Source organism: Ursus maritimus, unplaced genomic scaffold (genome assembly GCF_017311325.1).
Source record: "Ursus maritimus isolate PB19 unplaced genomic scaffold, ASM1731132v1 scaffold_19, whole genome shotgun sequence".
In the NCBI taxonomy this organism is placed as follows: Eukaryota; Metazoa; Chordata; class Mammalia; order Carnivora; family Ursidae; genus Ursus; species Ursus maritimus.
In genome coordinates, this window is record NW_024424341.1 from 57819266 (window position 1) to 57833432 (window position 14167).

The following is a 14167-nucleotide window of genomic DNA, read 5'->3' on the forward strand; positions in this document are numbered from 1 at the left end:
GGGGTCCGGCACAAATCGACATTCAAGTCTGGAGCGACATGCCTTCAACCCATGTCCACACAGGATGTTCCCAAAGACGAAGCCCCTTTAGTGAAGTGAGCTCACGATGCAAAATCTCAAAACCCACGAGGCAATAATCCACCGTGAGTGAGAGTCAGCTGAGCTAACAAACACTTGAGCTGGACTCTCGGGGGCTTCAGATAACAGAACTTGCAGGCAGAGGTTATTAATGAAATGTTTTAGGATGATTCAGAACGAGACACGTAGTAACTAGCTGCCCGGGAAATGGTGAATGAATGAGCAAACCGGAATGTGCACATCACCTTGACCATCAAAGCTTCCCTCGCTCTGTCCTAGGATAGAGCTAGGATCCTGGCCTCCCCCTCCCTGTGCCCCAGGTGCCCAGAGCTCACCCTCCCATCCCCACCAGGCACATGAGCAGGAGCGATCCCGCCGGGCGGCAGAACAGATAGCCAGCGACCTGCGAGCACAGGTGACGGAGCTGGAGGACGAGCTGACAGCCGCTGAGGACGCCAAGCTGCGCCTGGAAGTGACCCTGCAGGCTCTCAAGGCACAGCATGAGCGCGACCTGCAGGGCCGAGATGAGGCTGGCGAGGAGAGGCGGCGGCAGCTGGCCAAGCAGGTACAGGCAGACAAGCTGGAGGCTGCAGGGCTCCCATCCCACTGGGAGGGCTCTGGCGCCTGCCTGCCGGCAAAACAGGGGCCAAGAAAGGCTCTCTCACCTATCTGCTGCTCAGTGTTTCTTCCCAGGGCCCTTCTGCTCCGCAGCCCATTCACCCACCATCACCCGTGAACCACACGCATGTCCCATTGACCGACTGACTTACCCGATCAGACATCATCACCAGACCATTCACCCAGCATCCGCCTCGGCATCCACAGAGCCCCCCACGTACACACAGCCTCCCCACCATCCAGCGCGCTTCTACAGAGCCACCTCTGCACCCAGCTGCTCCTCCATCTGCCCTTTCTAGCAACTTCCTCTCCCCAATCCCCAGCCCACCCCCAACATCCCCCAGCCTGCCCCAGCGCTCATCCATTGCTCAAGGACCAGCTCCTCCACGCCCCTTCATCCACAGCCTTCCTCCCCTTCATTTACTCATTCCCCTGTCCCTGTGGTCCGCGACTCGGCCAGTGGAGGGACTCCCGGTGCTGTGCAGCCGGCCGGCGCTGAGTGCTGCGCGTGGGAGGGGCAGGGCAGCTCTGAGTGGGGCCGGACCCTCTGGAGCTGTGCGGGAATGGGCTGGAGGGGACACACGGGAGCAGAGCGGAGGCTGGAGTAAATAGGAAGGATAAGCCCAGAAACAGGGATCTGGGGACGAAGAGCTGGGATCCGTTTGGGGTGTAGAGAAGCAAGAGGGCCGGAGGAATGGCGCTAGTGGCCTGGACAGGGGCTGGCGGGTGGACGTCTAGGTCACTAGCACGTAGAGGGAGCCTGGGCCGCCGGTCCCTTGAGCCTGCCCGTCCCGGCCTCCCCGCAGCTGAGGGATGCGGAGCTGGAGCGCGACGAGGAACGCAAGCAGCGCGCCCTGGCCGTGGCCGCCCGCAAGAAGCTGGAGGCGGAGCTGGAGGACTTGAGAGCCCAGAACGCGGCCGCCGCGCAGGGCAAGGAGGAGGCGGGGAAGCAGCTCCGCAAGATGCAGGTAGGGGTGGGGCTTAAGACCCCGCGCCCGCACACCCCCGCGAATCGCTCCGCTGTCGCCCCGCCCCCTCGGCCCCGGGAGCACCCCCCCCCCCGCCGCTTTATAAACATCCATGCGCCAAAGGCTCACTTGATGCTTTCTATATTTTTTTACTTCCTTCACTTAAAATGCTTAGCTTTGAAGTTCAGTTTCTTTATTCTATTTAACTTTTGCAATGGAAATGCCTTAGGGTTCCTCCCTTAATATGAAAGTTATATCTGGTTGTTTAAAAAAAATTGGGGGGGCCGGCGGTGGTGTCTGGATGGCTCAGTCAATGGAGCATGTGACTCTTGATCTCGGGGTCGTGAGTTCGAGCCCCAGGTTGGGAGTAGAGATTACTTAAATTTTTTTTAATGATAATGATGTGTCAGTGTAAAGTCTAATTTTTTTTTTTTTTTTAAGTGTAGAACTGGGCTGTCCAAGGGGCGCCTGGGTGGCGCAGTCGTTAGGCGTCTGCCTTCGGCTCAGGGCGTGATCCCAGCGTTCTGGGATCGAGCCCCACATCAGGCTTCTCTGCTGGGAGCCTGCTTCTTCCTCTCCCACTCCCCCTGCTTGTGTTCCCTCTCTCGCTGGCTGTCTCTCTCTGTCAAATCAATAAATAAAATCTTTAAAAAAAAAAAAAAAAAAAGAACTGGGCTGTCCAAAACAGTGGGTGCCAGCCCCATGTTGCTGTTGGACTAAGATGTGGTGGGGCTGAAATCCAAATTACATGCTGGATTCTGAAGACTTAGTACCAAAAAATAAATAAATAAATAAATAAAATCTCAAAATTTTTTATAGTGTTTATAAATGGAATTATAAAATTTTGGATATGTCAGGCTAAATAAAAATATAGTGTTTAACCTACTTTTACCCATTTCTTTTTATCTTTTTAACATGGCTACTAGAAAATGTGAATGCATGTCCTTGCTATAGCTCCCCATTGGGCAGCGCTGGGATAGAAAGCTCCCTCTCCAAAAAGTAAAAATTTCCCACTAGGTCATCTCTGAAAGAAAGTGCCTGCACTGAAAAACTGTTATTATCAAGCAAGTAATAATATTAATAACAGCGATGATAATCGCCGGGCTAGTCAAGCCCAGTGCTGTCCTCCTGTCTTCTCTACCGAGTTTTTTTTTTAATGGTGGTGGACATCAAGTTTGTGTTTTATTTTTCTTTAAGCGCCATTGAAAAGTCTTACACTGAAAAGTGTGGCCACATAGCAAAGTGACTAGAAGTGGAAACCCTGGGGCCAGATGACCTGGGTTCAAGTCCTGACTCTGCCATTTACCATACTTGGCTTGTTGCCGAGCCTCTCTGTGCCTCAGCTGCTCCGTGTCTACACTGGGGGGAAACTAGTCCCCACAAGCTGGAGTTTTGAGGATTACCTGGCCCACGGTAAATGTTCAGGAAGTGTGCGCCAGCATTATTGTCCTGCAGAGTCCAAATACTACACCCATTTCACGCTTTCTTTAATTTTAAGGTGTTAACTTTTTTTAAACTGGAGGTAGCCAACGCCCAGAGAGGTCGAGTGGCTGGTTCGGGGTCACAGAGCAAGGGGCCAGGGCGGGCTGCAGCAGCCGCAGGCTGCAGGGCTTTGCTTGTTCTCGGGGAGCCGAGGGGTCCCCGCAGGGCTGGGGCGAGGGTAGGGGCTTCCCCGTGAGTCACGACCAGGCTGCGCCCGCTCACTCGCTTCGTTCCGCCCAGGCCCAGATGAAGGAGCTGTGGCGTGAGGTGGAAGAGTCCCGCAGCTCCCGGGAGGAAATCTTTGCCCAGAACCGGGAGAGTGAGAAGCGCCTCAAGGCCCTGGAGGCGGAGGTGCTGCGGCTGCAGGAGGTAATGCCAGGATGGGCGTGGCCCTGCGAGTGGGGTAGGCGGGGTCCTGGGGATTGGCGGCAGGGGTGGGCGTGGCCCTGGGGATGGGAAAGCGGGCGGCCCCTGGGGATTGGAGGCAGAGGGGTGCAGGGCCAACAGGCTAGGCTTGGGGGCACTAGGGAGCCCCGGGAGGGTTCTGAGCTGAGCAGGGGGAGATTGGAGTCAGGAAGGCTGGGGAGAGAGGACAAGGCCTGAGCTGGGGCCATGAGGGCGCAGGGAGAGGCAAGGCAGGGAAAGTAAAGGGTCAGCATGGACAGGGCTGTGGGTTGTAAGGGGGCAGAGGAGGTAAGGAGAGACCTGGGGGTCAGGCCTCATGACTGGGGGGACGGGAGGAGCAGGTTGGAAAGGAGGATGCTGAGCTCAGGGAAGCCGTGCCGAGGGGGAGGGGCCTGGGGTGGACATGAGTTCGGGGCTCCGGAGACAGGTTTAGGAGACATCTGCCTGTAGATTGAAGTTCATTCCAAGGTTGCCCAGGGATAGCATGTTTGTGTGCACTGAAGACAAGGCCAAGAGACGAGGTGTGAGGGGCAGGGAGGCCGGTGCCCAGATAGCCTCACCCCGCCACCACTGATGACCACCGCTCTCTGTCATCACAGGAACTGGCTGCCTCAGATCGTGCCCGGCGGCAAATCCAGCAGGAGCGGGACGAAATGGCAGACGAGCTGGCCAATGGCAGCCTTAGCAAGTGAGTGGCCCATTGTAATGTGGGGCAGGGCACCCTCCCTGACTGTCGTGCCCTCTCACCTCCCCCTGTTCCCGTCCTCCTTAGGGCAGCCATTCTGGAGGAGAAGCGGCAGCTGGAGGGGCGCCTGGGGCAAATGGAAGAGGAGCTGGAGGAGGAGCAGAGCAACTCAGAGCTGCTCAATGACCGTTACCGCAAACTGCTTCTGCAGGTGAGTGCAGCCCTGTCCCCCCCGGGTGGCCTGGGTCCCCACTGACCTCAGAGAGTAATCTTATGAATCTGCGAATTCCCTTGACTCAGCAGATAAAGGAGAAGGGAATGTCTGGCTCTGCCCCCATTTTGATTAAAAAAAAAAACAAAACTTACTTATTTTACTTCAGAGAGAGAGAGAGAGCACACGAGCACACGTACATGAGTGGGGGGAGGGGCAGAGGGAGAGAAGCAGACTCCCTGCTGAGTACAGACTCAACTCCGGGACTCGATCCCAGGAACCCGAGATCATGAACGGAGCTGAAAACCAAGAGTCATATGCCTAACTGACTGAGCCACCTAGGCACACTGCCTCCTCCCGCCATTTTGATTTTTAAAGAGGTTCTTCTTTCCACTAACCGCCAAGGATCCAGGTTGGGTTAAGTCCCATCATTCCTTGTACGGCTGTAGGATCCTGTGCTCCCTTCACTAGAGCATGTGTTGGCTTATTTACCTCATTTCTAATGAGCACCCAGCACTGTCTTAGGTTCCAGGAATAGAGTAGGGATCACAATTAAGACAGAGGCCCTACTCTTGTAGTGCTTACCTTCTTTTGCTGTTGTTGTTTCAAGTAAGCTCTACACCCAGCACAGAGCCCAATGTGGGGCTTGAACTCACCACCATGAGACTGAGACTGAGCCAAGATCAAGAGTCAAATGAGTGGCTCAGTTGCCCCTCAAGGTGCTTACATTCTGTTGGGGAGATGGGTAGCAGACAAACAGAGCACCTGGGTGGCTCAGTTGGTTAAGCATCTGCCTTCGGCTCAGCTCATGATCTCAGGGTCCTGGGATCAGCCCCACATTAGGCTCTACACTCATCGTGGAGTCTCCTTGGGACTCTCTCCCCCTCTCCCTCTGCCTGTCCCCCCTTCTCTCTCTCTCTAAGGTAAATAAATAAATCTTTTAAAAAAATCAAAATGAAACTTTAAAAGACACAGAAAGGGATTTATAAGAAAATAGCAAATATTGTAGACAGGCTAAGAAGATCCAACATACGGTAATGGGAGTCCCAAAGAAGACGACCCAGGCAGGAGGACAGAGCAAATAACCTGAGAGCATAATGCACGAACTTTCCTGAAATAATACAGTTGGAAGCTACACACCAGAGGAGCACACTGTGTAGCCAAGGATACTGACCTATCAAAACTGATACCAAGGAGTGCCTGGGTGGCTCAGTTGGTGAAGTGTCTGCCTTTGGCTCAGGTCATGATTCCGGAGTCCTGGGATCAGGCCCCACATCAGGCTCCCTGCTCAGTGGGGAGTCTGCTTCTGCCTCTCCCTCTGCCCCTGCTCCTTCTCTCTCTCTCTCTCTCTCTCTCACTCTCTCTCTCAAATAAATAAAATCTTAAAAAAAAAAAACTTAACCGACTGAGCCACCCAGATGCCCCCAGGGGCCTGCATACTTATGTCAAAAAGCATGGAGACGTGTACCAGGAGAGGCTCCTGTTGGCCCCAAATGGAGTAATTGGAGCTTCTGCAAGGATAATAATCACACCTGCTTTAAATCTGTCCACTCTGTGTAAAGCATGAGTTCACAGTGATTTTCTTTCAATACTTATCAGTCACTATATTAGTTTCCTGGGGCAGCCGTAACAAAGTACCCCCAAACCATGTAGCTTTAAAACAACAGCGACCTAGGAGCTCCTGGGTGGCTCAGCCGGCTCAGCGTCCGACTCTTGATCTCAGCTCAGGTCTTGCTCTCAGGGTTGTGAGTTCAAGTTCCACACTGCGCATGGAGCCTACTTAAAAAAAAATATGGGGCGCCTGGGTAGCGCAGTCGTTAGGCGTCTGCCTTCGGCTCAGGGCGTGATCCCGGCGTTCCGGGATCGAGTCCCACATCGGGCTCCTCCGTTGGGAGCCTGCTTCTTCCTCTCCCACTCCCCCTGCTTGTGTTCCCTCTCTCGCTGGCTGTCTCTCTGTCATATAAATAAATAAAATCTTTAAAAAAAAAATAAAGTGTACACGTTGGGTTCTTAAAAAAAAAAAAAAGGAACATGCACAAAAGTTTTTAAATGGGCAAGATTCCGCTATAGGATCTAGGCCTTCCTCTTTGAGTGATAAAACTGGAAAGAGGAGCAAAGAAATGACGACCATGACGTCAGGATGGTGTGCTATTTTGTGGGGGACATAGGGGTTGTTATTAGGGTGGTTTACAGACAAGGCCTTCTGGAATGGCAGCGTTCTATTTCTTCACTTGGGTGGGAGCGACACTGGTGTTTGCCTTTGTTAACTCCTGACATCATAGACTTCATCAGTTTCTGACTTTCAGTATTACAGTGTCATTTTCCAATAAAAAGTTGAAAAAAAAAAAAAAGGAGCCTATGCTGATCACCATGTCGATGTGTTCCCGTGAGGGCGCAATGAAATAAAGCATGAATCAGACTAGATCTGACTCACTTCCTTAGCCCTCGCGCAGGACCTCACTCGGAGTACAAGCTGAATAAATAAACGGGAACTATTATTAGGGGTGTGTTTACACATATTCTCAATGTAGTAGCTCCTGTTTGTTGAGTTGGCATTTCTTAAAATGATCCCACACATCACCCATATCAGAAGCACCTGAGGTGCTTGTTGAAAATGCGGAGTCATGGACAACCCCCGCCCCCCACCGCCCCGATTGGCTGGAAGCAGAATTTCTGGGGGGTGGGACCCTGTGGTCTGCATCTTTTTTGCAAGCTCCCCAGATGATCCCGGTGCAAACTGAGGTGTGATAACCCTTCGAATGGACTCATTCACAGTCAGAGGTAGAATTTATAGCATTTAGACAAGTTTGCGATAGTCTTGTGGATTTATTAAAATAGCAAAAAGCTATCTGAAAGGTTAAAACCTGGGGCTGGCACTGCTGTTGGCTACTAAGCCAATCGGGAAAAATACATGCCGACGTTTATTGTGTGTTTAGTATGTACCAGGCTCTGTGCTATGCACTTAACCATTGTCAACTCAGTTGTGGGAGGTGCCTGAATTTATCTACCATCTTCCCAAGACTCCCCCATGATGGTTCTGTTTTTTCCACCTCTACAGGTGGAATCACTGACTACAGAGTTGTCAGCTGAGCGAAGTTTCTCAGCCAAGGCAGAGAGCGGGCGACAGCAGCTGGAGCGGCAGATGCAGGAGCTCCGGGGCCGCCTAGGTGAGGAGGACGCTGGGGCCCGGGCCCGCCAGAAGATGGTCATCGCTGCCCTTGAGTCTAAGCTGGCCCAGGCTGAGGAACAGCTGGAGCAGGAGAGCAGGTAGGTGGGAGAGGGGGGCACAGCTGGAGGGTGATCCCCACATTCTGGTCAGTGAGATGAAGGGGCTCTGTGTTACAAGCACCTGGTTTAGAAACATCCAAAAGGCATCATAATATTGGGGCGCCTGGGTGGCACAGCGGTTAAGCGTCTGCCTTCGGCTCAGGGCGTGATCCCAGCATTACGGGATCGAGCCCCACATCAGGCTCCTCCACTGTGAGCCTGCTTCTCCCTCTCCCACTCCCCCTGCTGTGTTCCCTCTCTCGCTGGCTGTCTCTCTCTCTGTCAAATAAATAAAAATAAAATCTTAAAAAAAAAAAAAGGCATCATAATATTAATGATGGCTGATTTCCTCTATTAGTTAGGATACTTTGGGCTGCAAGTAACTGTACTCCCACTAAGAATATGACTTAAATAGTAATGTAGGGGCGCCTGGGTGGCTCAGTCGGTTGAGCATCCGACTCTTGGCTTTGGCTCAGGTCATGATCTCAGAGTCATGGGATCGAGCCCTGTATCGGGCTCCACACTCAGCGTGGAGTCTGCTGATCCCTCTCCCTCTGCTCCTCCCTGCTCCCACACAGTCTCTCCCTAAAATAAATAAATCTTCAAACAGTAATGTAGCAATTAGCTCTAGCTGCATAACAAACAACCCTAAACTTTAGTGGCTTAAAACAACAACCATTTCTTATTGCTCATGAGTCTTTGGCCTCTGTTAGGTTCTGCTGATCTGAGCATGGGGTCTTCATTCATGCATCTGTAGGTGAGTCAGCTAGATGGATTTGCTGATCTTGGCTGGGCTCTCATTTGCTTACGGCCTTGCCTGGGACACTGAGGCTCACTCGTCTCTGCTCCAGATTGGCCCAGGATTGTTCACATGGCAGAGTCCAGGTTCCAAGAGTGAGGGAAAGTGTTAAAGGCTTCTTGGGGCCTAGACTTGGAACTGGTACAATGTCACTTCTGCATCTTCCTGTCACTAAAGCAAGTCATGTGGCCAGCTCAGATTTAAGGGAATGGTGAAATAGATTCTGTCTCTTGGTGCGAGAAGCTGCAAAATCCTTTTGTAGAGGCTGTGGATACAGGAAGAGGTGAGAATTGAGGCCATTTCTGTCCCAGGCGGAGCAGCAGCCTTGGGGACACATATGGGAGATATCAGGGTATTTAGGAGGAGGGTGACTGGTACGGGGAGCCTGTGACTCAGGAGAGGGATGGGAAGCCATGGCGGGGGGGGCTCTGAGCTGGGGGGGGGGGAGCAGGCAGGGCCAGTGCTGGGTGTAGAAAGTCCTGCTGGGACTTTCCCAGAGACTGGGAGCTGGGAGGCCAGGGATGTGGCTGGGTGCTGGTCCAGGTGGCAGGAGCTGAGGCCTCAGCTGGGGCTGAGGCATGAGGATAGACACGAGGGGATGAAAAAGAGAGTCAGGGACAGAAGGGATGGAGCTGGGGGCTGATAGGCTGTTGTGGGTGTAGGGGGAAGAGGACAGTATTTGGGGTTAAGTCCTCGTGACTAGGGGAATATGGGGGAACAAGTTGAGTTCACTGGGGAGCATGATGAGCATGAGAGATCTCAAGGACAGGCAATGGGAACCAGCCCCAGAGGGTCATGGGAGAAGGTATTCTCATGCCAGGGACTGGCCAAGGGCTCAGGGGCTCATGGGAGATGTCATCTGGGATCTCTGCAGAGGCCTTTCAGAGTGTGTTAATGACCTGCTCAAAGTCACCCTGGGAGCAAGGAGTGGCCAGGGGGTCTGTAGATGAAGGAGCCTCCCCCACCGCATCCCTTTCCACAGCTCGAGCCCTCCCACTTCCCCCAGCCCCGTGCCTGTCTCTCAGCACATCTGGGGCTGCCATGTCCAGTCCTGGCTGCCAAGCACTGCCCATCCTGAGGAGCCCCATCACATGGACTTCACCCCGTGTGTGATGGTCCTTGCAGGAGAGGGCAGATGAGCTGGGTTCACAGGAAGGGGAAATTCAAGGGTGGGCGGAAGGCTTTGAGGGGACAGGAGCCGGTGCCCAACCGGCAGATCTAGGTGGAGCACAGGGGAAGAGGAGCAGGTTGGGGAGAAGGCACTGAGCCCGGCAGGGAATGTGAGGGGTGTGTGGGGTCTGAGGGACGGCCAAGGCTGGGGGCCAACCCAGGGTGGAGCCCAGGAGACAGATTTAGCAGACACTGGGCTGTTGATGGGTGTGGAGACCTGGGGTGCAGATGAGCTTGTCCAGAGAAAGCATGTATATGAGAGGGGAGAAGCAGCCAGGGTGGCGGGTGGCTGAGAGGGGAGCGCTGGGCTTCCAGAATGTCCCACACGCACTTATGGACAGTGGAGAAGGGAATTGAGAGAGAAGGGGCAGGCCAGGTCAGGTGGGAGAGCACAGGGTTGAGCTGGGGGCTTGGGCTGGAGGACAGAGAGGAAGGGACAGGACAGAGTTCAGGGAGCAATGGGACAGGCTGGGCATAGGGCGAGGAGGGAAGGCGCAAGGATAATGCCCCAGATCTGACCTGGGGACTGGCAGTCAGTGAGTCGGTTCCCTGAGAGGAGGACTAGGGGCACACACTGAGGGTATGGAGAATGGGTACAGACATGGAGACACTTCCAGGAACACTGGGCATCTTGGCACAAGTCAAGGACTAGATGCCCTGGAGTCGGGACCCTGGGAGCCATGTCTGACCTGAGCAGACTATGGGAGCCACTTGGGGGTGGGAAAGAGGGAAGAGGCCACTCCAAAAACAGGACAAGGCTGAGGGGACAGAATCCTGCATGAGCACCTCTCCTGATTGTCTCCTTCACGTCTCTCTCCAGGGAGCGCATCCTCTCGGGCAAGCTGGTGCGCAGGGCCGAGAAGCGCCTTAAGGAGGTGGTGCTGCAGGTGGAGGAGGAGCGGAGGGTGGCCGACCAGCTCCGGGACCAGGTGAGCAGCTGACGTCTCTGGAGAGCAGTGGGGGATGGTCTCCACTGACAGAGAAGTAGCCCATGATCTCTGTGGAGGCAGCGATTTCCCATCACCAGAGGCCACGTGAGGCCTCCATCCTGGGACTTGGTGCATCAGCAGAGAGCTGGAATCAGTGACTTTGCTATCTGTAAATTGTGGAATCTAGGACAGGTCCTGGTGGGGAGCTGAGACAACCAGGGAGAAGGCAGAAGTGAAACCCTACCCAGAGGCCAGGCCAGGGCTAAAATCACAACGTGTAACGTTTACGGAGTGCCTTTATGTACCAGGCACTGTGCGAAAGACATAACGTGTAGTACCTTTAGTTCTCATCAGAACCTTACAAGGTAGGTTCTATCCTTTTCCCTCTTATTCAGGTGAGAAAAATGCCCAGAAAGGTGAAGTAACTTGTTCACTCACTTAGCTCATGAAATATGGAGTCTGGGTTCAAACCCCAGGACTCCAGTGGCAGAGTCTGTGCTCTTAATTATTTATTGAGCAGCAACTGTGCCCCAAGTACTGTGCCATGTGGTTTAAAAAAAAAAAAAAAAAAAGTCTGCATTCTCTCACCAGCCCCAGCGCACAGGTGGGAAAATGGAAACTTTAAAAAGGGACACAGTTTGTACCAAAGTCACACAGTTAGAGACAGAGCCTGCATCAGATCCCAGGTCTCTCTGACTCCAGACAGAGTCACCGTGCCCTTAAAAGCTCAGCTGTGGCTTATTCGACCTGCATTCCACAATTTTTGGGCACCCACTAATATATTTGGCATTGGAGATATGGCTGTGAACAAGACAGAGAAGGTCCCCATGTTCACGGAGCTCACATTTGTAGCATAGGAAAAGGAAGACACAAACCTATAAACAAGGAAAGATGAGGACAGATTGTGACAGAAGCCATGAAGGAACAAGAGAATGAAGAGAGAAGGAGATGTGGAGGATTAGGGAATACTCCCTAGATTGGGGGTGGGGGGTGAGGTCAGGAAGACCTCTCTAAGGAGGTGACATATGAATTGAGAACTGAAGGGATAGAAAGAGCCAGACAGAGGGAGCAGTAGGTGCAAAGGCCCTGGGGTATGGAAATAAGTCTGGTGAGTTTAGAGCAAAAAGCAGAGCAGTGTGGCTGGAGAGAACAATGGGGAAGGAAAGTTGAATGGTAAGAAATGAGGCCGGAGGGGTTGGTGGGAGGCAGATCACGTGTTTCCCCTCTCTGGAGACAGAGATGGCAGGGTTTGGGGAGGGTCTCGGTGAAGATGATCTGGCCAATGGGTTTATGGGAAGAAGACCCTGCAGGGCCTGGAATGCTAGATTGAGGGGCTGGGACCTTGTCCCAGCGCCACTGGGGAGCCATGGGAGGGCTTTGAGCAGAGGAGAGATGGGGTCGCCTCTGGGAATAAATAGACCCTTCTGAGGCCAAGTGGGGGACAGCCTCACATTTGAAGCTGGGATGGAGGCTGGCAAAAGGATCTAGAACAAAGCATGAACAGAAGGCAAGGCACAAGGTGTGGGGTGGGGGGTAGGAGGGAGGGGGCTCTGGGGGCCGAGGGAGTATGTGAGCACTGCACGTGGAGACTCAACCCGGCCCTCTGCCCCCACCAAGCTGGAGAAGGGCAACCTTCGGGTGAAGCAGCTGAAGCGGCAGCTGGAGGAGGCCGAGGAGGAGGCGTCCCGGGCTCAGTCAGTTCGCAGGAGGCTGCAGCACGAGCTGGAAGATGTCACAGAGGCCTCGGAGTCCATGAACCGCGAGTTGAACACGCTGAGGAACCGGCTCCGGTAGGGCCAGCCGCACATGAGCACCCTCGCTCTGTAAGCCCCGTCTCCCAGCTCTCTCTGCCCCCCTCCTTTAACTGCTGTCTCTTGGTCTTCCCTCCGCCCTGCAGACGCGGCCCCCTCACCTTCACCACCCGCACCGTGCGCCAGGTCTTCCGACTGGAGGAGGGCGTGGTCTCGGAAGAGGAGGCCGAGGAGGCGGAGCCTGGGGCTGGGCCGCCACCCCCAGAGCCTGACGGGCCGCCAGCGTCCCAGCCCCAGTGACCCTACCCTGTCCCCAGCCATGGCCCCTCCCTCCCTGGCCCCTGGCCCCTCGAGGCTCCAGTTCCAGGGACCCTCCCTCTGGCTTCTTGCACTTTGGAAATGGTGCCACCCTCTGGCACTATTGGGGGGGTGGCGCTGAGACCTCCTGTGAACCCCTAAACACAGAGGAGCAGGCGAGCAGGGAGACGAGGACTGGGGCTCTCGCTGGGAAGGAAATCCAGGGGTAGGTGGCAAGCTGTGGTCCCAAAGGGCTCCCCTCCATCCTTACGTTGTTAATGATCTTTATTAGCAAGGGAGCATGGCTCCCCTGCCCTCCGAAGCTGGGGTTCCCATTCCCCCTCCCCCTCCCTCTCTCTCTCTTCCTCTCTCTCCACTTAGCCACTGACCCCTGAATTTCTGAGCGACAACAGCCTGAGCCCCAGGTCTCCACCAGCCTTTGACCCTTGCAGAGGGGCAGGATAAGGGGACTCCTCTCCCCCCACCATGCTCTGCCCCCCTTTCCGGTTGCTCTTGTGTGGTCACAATGCGGTTGGATTTTCCTGTGGGGCCTCTCGCAGAAATAAACTCCAACCCCAACCGGACCCCGCTGGGGCTGTGTGTGTTCGTGCAGGGGGATCTCTGATGGGGCAGCAGGTGGGGCAGTCTGCTGGTTTGAATCACAGCTGGCTAGCGTTGGGAGCCTCTGCTGTACCGGCATTGAATGTGAAAAAACTCATTTCAGCCTCCTTCCCACGTATTCCCTCCATTATGCAGTTGGGAAACAGGCTGAGCTGTGCTGTCCCTTGCTCCAAGCCTCCCAATAAGTGGCAGAAGGTATGCTGCACTCTGGCTGACCTTTAGTCTTTGCAAAACAGTGACAGAGTGACTGCTGAGCCACGTGTTGAGTAGTGATCCTTTGTTTAGCTGAACGTGGATTAAACGTGGGACGCTTGTCTCAACCTGCACAACCCCTAGAGGCGGGGATTCCATTGCTTTCCAGCACCTGGAACAGTGCCTGGCATGTAGTTGGAATTCATGTTTGCTGAATGAATAGATCACCCCTTCCTGCCGTGTTAGAGTGGTGGAAACAAGCCCAGAGAGGTTGAGACTTGCCCAAGGACACACAGCTACCCAGAAGTTGAACCCACACTGTCTGGCTTCAGAGTGGGCAATATGGAGCATTTGGCCTTTGGCCCTAACCTCTTATTGGAGACCCAGTTCCACTCCTTTCCTGGGGTCGCACCCTCACGTCAGAGCTCCTATTACCAGGGGCCCTCACAGTTTCAAGTTAAGGGTGTGGATCCCCGTTTTTACCATCAGGGAAACTGAGGCATCCACCGTAAAGTCACAGGGTGAGAGCTGGTGATGAATGGGATGTCTGGACCCCCGAAATGTACACCCTTCCTACTTTAATATGACCCCTGTTCTGGAAAACCCAACTCCTCTGCTCCCAAAACCCCCACCCCGGCCCAGATCTGGAGACCTTCCCAGCAAACAGGATGCAACTTTTAAATGAAAAGGAAAC

At 54.1% G+C, this 14167-nt stretch overlaps 1 protein-coding gene across 1 annotated transcript in view; it reads left to right on the forward strand.

The window, feature by feature from the left end:
* The window catches only part of MYH14 (myosin heavy chain 14), an 84751-nt gene extending 71507 nt beyond the window's left edge, over positions 1-13244 (forward strand). The window contains exons 34-40 of the mRNA XM_040634342.1: positions 3387-3515; positions 4151-4239; positions 4324-4447; positions 7506-7714; positions 10504-10612; positions 12230-12402; positions 12510-13244. Of these exons, the coding sequence (XP_040490276.1) occupies positions 3387-3515; positions 4151-4239; positions 4324-4447; positions 7506-7714; positions 10504-10612; positions 12230-12402; positions 12510-12663 (987 nt within the window). The 3' untranslated portion in view covers positions 12664-13244. The remainder of the gene's footprint in view (positions 1-3386; positions 3516-4150; positions 4240-4323; positions 4448-7505; positions 7715-10503; positions 10613-12229; positions 12403-12509) is intronic.
* The last annotated feature ends 923 nt before the right edge of the window (positions 13245-14167 follow it).